Source organism: Perca flavescens, chromosome 3 (assembly GCF_004354835.1).
Source record: "Perca flavescens isolate YP-PL-M2 chromosome 3, PFLA_1.0, whole genome shotgun sequence".
NCBI classification, from domain to species: Eukaryota; Metazoa; Chordata; class Actinopteri; order Perciformes; family Percidae; genus Perca; species Perca flavescens.
The window spans coordinates 41,032,500-41,038,097 of NC_041333.1; the positions used below are offsets into that span (position 1 = coordinate 41,032,500).

Consider the following 5,598-nt stretch of genomic DNA (forward strand, 5'->3'; position numbering starts at 1 on the left):
ATACCCCACACAACAGCTCAGGTTCAGCTTTGTTCAAACTCTGCGTCACCCTGAGCAAAGAAACTATTGGTCCAGACACACGCCTGAAATTCCTCGGAATACCACTAGAGATATGAAAGCATCGCTTCCAACAGGACAGTTCAATGTCCCTATGCGAATCTTCGCTTTTTCATACTACTCGTTACTGTTTTCTCGCTAGATACTACTCTCTACTGTTTTCTCTCTTCATACTACGTCATCTTACATCTTACGTTCTCTGAACACGTAATGATATGTTGAATACATGACTTTTATAAATTTGAAGTGATTCCACCCCTATTTTAATATTTCTTTAGATCGTTTTTTAAATTAAATTGTTTTTAACCACCAACAAATTAAAATGATTTTCTGAGCATCAGTTAGAAATTCAGTATTTGGTTTCTGTGCAATGACGTCAGTCTGCTGCTGTGGGCGTCCACTGACTCTAAAAGTTTAAAAGAAGCAGAGTTACAGTTCAATACGGACGGACTCAGTATCATTCACACAATGTCACAAACTGTTTGTAGTTTCTCTCCTAACCATTGTGTTGACTTTACATAAGAGCGGTAAATTGTAAGATGTTTGTCACACATGATTCCTCACTCATTTGTTGACTGTAAGAATACTGTTTGTGTTGATACTTTAGCTGCACTCTGTGATACATGTTAATATTTAAAACTGTTGCACACTTGTAACAGACAACATGTGACATAATACTCATATTGTGATATTTTATTTTTACTTTGAACCGAAAAGGATAATCATGATAAACTCTTCATATGTTTCATATTTCATACTTGCTGCTTACTTTGACACTGAGTCATTTAAATATTTATATTTCCTGCTCATTTTGTCTTTGTATGTTTTCATAGTTTGTGCCAATCTTTTACTGATTGTGGTTATCTGTATTGACAGAAGCTTACATGAACCTATGTACCTTTTTCTGTGCAGCCTGTTTGTAAATGAACTGTTTGGTAGTACAGGGTTGTTTCCATTCCTTCTGGTTCAGATCCTCTCTGACATTCACACTGTTTCTGCTCCCTTCTGTTTCCTGCAGATGTTCTGTGTGTATACTTATGGCGGTGTAGAGTTTACTAACTTAGCGGTCATTTCTTATGACAGATATCTTGCTATCTGTTATCCTCTGCAATATCACGTACATATGACATCTAATAAGGTAGTTTTGCTTATTGCTGTAACATGGTCTCTTCCTTTTTTTGCTGTTTTTGTCACAACATTATTGAGTGCCTCCTTACAGCTGTGTGGAAACATCATTAATATAGTTTACTGTGACAACTATTCCATCATAAAATTGGCTTGCTATGACACAAGAGTTAATAATGTCTATGAACTTGTTGCTGCTTCTCTAATATTCTGTGTTCCTGTATCTGTAATCTTTTACACTTACATTAAGATCCTTAAAGTGTGTTTTTCTGGTTCTAAACAGACCAGACAGAAAGCTGTCAGTACCTGCACACCTCACCTCGCTTCTCTACTCAACTTTTTCTTTGGTTCTTTCTTTGAAATATTACAGAGCAGGTTTGATATGAGCAGTGTACCCAACGTGTTACGAATATTGTTGTCATTGTATTTTCTGACGTGCCAACCGATCTTTAACCCTGTAATTTACGGTCTCAATATGTCCAAAATACGGGTAATGTGTCAAAGTTTTCTTTCAAGTTCTGTGTTGGGAGGTTGCTGCAATTTCTTTTATCGTTCAGGAACTGGCACGGTGTCGGGATCGAACATTTTTTAACAATACCCAGCCCAACTGAAGAGGTACATGAGGTATGACATTATAAGTTAATTTGAAGTTGTCCTTGAAGTGCTTTTTTATGTTTATATTAACCCGGCCTCACGCTAGGTCGTGAAATAGTCACGTTATTTTGATTTATTAATTTGTTACAATTTTGACGTTTATTTCGTGTACACACCACAAATTTTGAACGTGTACAGGTCACGATTTTCGAACGTGCTCTGGGGGACGCAACAACGGGGAAATGAGGTGCCACACGCCGGCCACAACAACGGGACGGACCGCCACATGTGGGATGCGATCCCCGGGCGCAGGGGTACACAACAACGTGGAAATGAAACGCCACAACAATGGGATGGTTGTAGTTAGGAAAAGAAGAACAGGGAAAGGAACCGTCATACACGGGACACACCGACAACAGCAGGATGGTTGTGGTTAGGAAGAGAATAACGAGGAAAGGAACTGCAACACACAGGATGCGATCCCCGGTCTCCGGGGTGAAAGACCTGTGTTGTTTGACCCATCCACCACCCCGACCAACCTCCCTGCGTGGACTTTCGCCTTATCAATACTACTCGCTACCGTCATCGTTCTGTGATCACGAAATATGCTTTCCATTGAAATGCATTGCTTTAAAATTTGTCATCGCCACACAGAAAAAAACTACATTTACATGTCCTGTCCACGACTCAATAGATTCAATAACGTGACCATATCACACTGCCATGAGACCGGGCTATTTATATCGTTTTCACTTCATCTGAGAGACATGGTCTAGATGGTTTTATTAAGTGAAATAGCAGCTAGATGCAAGAAATTAAGTGCAAACTTGAAATACAAAAGAATATGGTCCCTTCATTAAAGACATTTTAGAGGCAGTGACTGCATTTGTTAAAGACATTATAGAGTCAGTAACTGCATTTGTTGAAGACATTTTAGAGTAACTGCATTTGTTAAAGACATTTTAGAGTAAGTAACTGCATTTGTTAAATATATTTTAGATTCAATAACTGTGCATGGGCAGTTCAGATGAATACTATTGAGGTACACATATAACCTTATAGTCTTGAACATATATTGAGCATGTTTATTTTGTACAGTGGGCCTCAACATGTCCAAAATACGCATTGTTTGTAAAAGTATGCTTTCAAGTTATGTTGGGAAGTGAAAGAAACAAATGTAAAAAAAAACAATAAATGTTTGCCCTTGGCTCAATAGTGTCGATAGTAGTCATTTCTTTAGTTAACTTATTGTATTTAAAAAGGTAGGACATTCATCATGCAGACGTCCACACAAATTTGATCTAGTCAGTGAAAGGGGATCTCCTTTTGTTGTATGCTTACATTGTTATGTTTTAGTTTGGGATGTCAATCAAAATAAAATATATAATCGTGATGAATTGCATGATGTCCATGTATTAAAAACATTGTTTAAAAAGTGCCTTGAAAGAGGAAACAAAAGCACATACAAATCAATACACATCATTGTAAAAGTAAAAACAAGATAGGGCAGTTTTAAGGACAGGGCAAAATGGCAATTCAATCTGATTACAGAACATGCGTGCATTAATAGCGCATGAAAGGAAATTAGTGGCGCTGAGAGGAATTTGTGCTATTATAGCATTCATTTTCACAGTCCTAGTTTTAATCATACTAGTGCAGTGCCCACTGAAAATGTGCCTGTTTGGAACTGGCGATTGCTTAGCCTGTGGTATTGCTGCTTGTAGAATTCATCAAAACCATGTCGTAGACGACCCCAAAATTACTTACAGAGGACCCCAAACCACTTCAAATGCAACTCTCCTATACTACCAAGGGCGTAAATCCCAGGGGGATAGGGGGGGTCAGGACCCCCCATCTAAGGGTTGTCCTCCCCTAGAAATATCATTAAAACAATGCTGTTGTAGGGAAGTACAGTACTGGAGGATCTGCATATGACTCACAGTCACATCAGGTATTGACAAGAATGTACTAAGTAAGCGGTTCAAGGCTATTTTATTTACATTAAACATCAGATGAAGTTTTTTCTTTTCTCAAATAAATATGATGCTGAGTAATTAATGAATTAGTCATTACAAAAAAGTTTGCTATGTTATTGTAATATAATGTAACGTTACCTAGCTTGTTTAATAGCTTGTTGGATTGAAATTCACCCACTACAACTAACATTAACACGGCGATAAGCCTAACATTATGTGTGTGAACTGATATTAGGGTTAATATTGAAGATCTACAGTTGCGTTTTGCTCAATATGAAGATAAGTTGCTGATCAGTTAAATATATATCCTCTGTCCCAGACAAAACCTAATATTTATGTGGAGGACGCAAGATTTTATAATTATAATATGACTGCGTGGTGAACCTATGAAAGTATAACTCATATTTAGACATTGACGTTAAAGATTTGTGTTGTTGCCCAGATAAAATGACAGAGGAAAGAAAAACAGATATAAGATCCTTTTTCAGTAGGCCTAGATCAAAACACCAAGTAAGTACAATAAGTCCTCATATCAAGACAATTTGGTAACATCTTTATAAGAATGGGTGCTTATGGAAATACTAACGTCACTATGTCACAAGGAGACAGAAACAACTGAGGAACAGGGAGACCAGGGACAGTCAGGTGGAGAGTCTCAGGGAGACCAGGGACAGTCAGGTGCAGAGTCTCAGGGAGACCAGGGACAGTCAGGTGGAGAGTCTCAGGGAGACCAGGGACAGTCAGGTGGAGACCAGGGACAGGGACAGTCAGGTGGAGAGTCTCAGGGAGACCAGGGACAGTCAGGTGGAGAGTCTCAGGGAGACCAGGGACAGTCAGGTGGAGAGTCTCAGGGAGACCAGGGACAGTCAGGTGGAGAGTCTCTGGTACGTGTGTTGAGCTTAGTTCATATTTTTGGAGGTGTGTGCTGTCAGGGTTAGCAGATGAGCTTTACCAGTGGCTCACTAATTTACATTATGATCAGCTAATTTACCAAGTGTACAAAAGTATTGTATTTCTTTTATATGGGGACACTTTTTCAAAAGAAGTCATTATGTTTTACGGTATTTTTGTGGCTTGATTGTAAACCACTTAAAAATAAATACATGGTTTTAAAGAAGAATATTTTGGTCAATTTAGTCAGCTTTTTCATTGAATCAAGAGAAACAGTGAAAAGAATGCTACACTAGTGATAGTATTAAGGCTTTCCTCTGTGTTCACATGTCCTTTACCAGTATAATTCTGGCTGTATTATTTGTGTCCCCTTCAAAAATTGCTCTTCAGAAATTTTATGTGTCTTGTCTCCCCCTACTGTTAGATCAGATTTACACCCATGCCTACTACTAACTTACTGATTTACCTGAGAGAGAATGTTGCAGATTCAGAATGTAATCACAAAATGTCACAATGAAAATGTGGTGTAATCAGACATTAGAGTCATCAACTCATGGCAGTGCGCTGCCCACCTGGCCCGCTATGAGCGCTAAACAGCACAAATCTGCGTTAATCACCACCAGAACCGGACTGTTTGTGTGTTTATGTGTGCCAGATAGAGAGAGACAGAGAGAGAGAGAGAGAGAGAGAGAGAGAGAGAGAGAGAGAGAGAGAGAGAGAGACAGACATTCTTGTCTTGTGTTGTATGAGGGGTCCAAGCCTGAGGCAGTACTACTAACTTACAGATTTACTTGACAGAGAACGCTGCAGATTCAGATATGTATTTAACGATATCTTTTGCATTTCTAATCCAAACAACGTCTTTTGCACTGCACTTATTCGTGCGTGTAGCAAGACACGTGTCAAGTTTGGAATCCATCGGACTAACAGGTCGAAAGATATGCACATAACACCC

The 5,598-nt window shown here is 38.8% G+C and overlaps 1 protein-coding gene across 1 annotated transcript; it reads left to right on the top strand.

The window, feature by feature from the left end:
- The first annotated feature begins 781 nt into the window (after positions 1–781).
- Positions 782–5,096, top strand: LOC114553003 (olfactory receptor 10J5-like). Its single transcript, XM_028574095.1, has 3 exons — positions 782–1,102; positions 1,277–1,529; positions 5,068–5,096. Exons 1-3 carry the CDS (start codon positions 782–784, stop codon positions 5,094–5,096), a joined length of 603 nt encoding a protein of 200 aa, XP_028429896.1.
- The last annotated feature ends 502 nt before the right edge of the window (positions 5,097–5,598 follow it).

Coding starts and splice junctions, on each gene's coding strand:
- LOC114553003 (XM_028574095.1), top strand. CDS start 782: ATGATAAACTCTTCATATGTTTCATATTTCATACTTGCTGCTTACTTT. Junction 1,103..1,276: donor GTGTGTATACTTATGGCGGT/GTAGAGTTTACT, acceptor GCCTCCTTACAG/CTGTGTGGAAACATCATTAA. Junction 1,530..5,067: donor TCTACTCAACTTTTTCTTTG/GTTCTTTCTTTG, acceptor CCCTACTGTTAG/ATCAGATTTACACCCATGCC.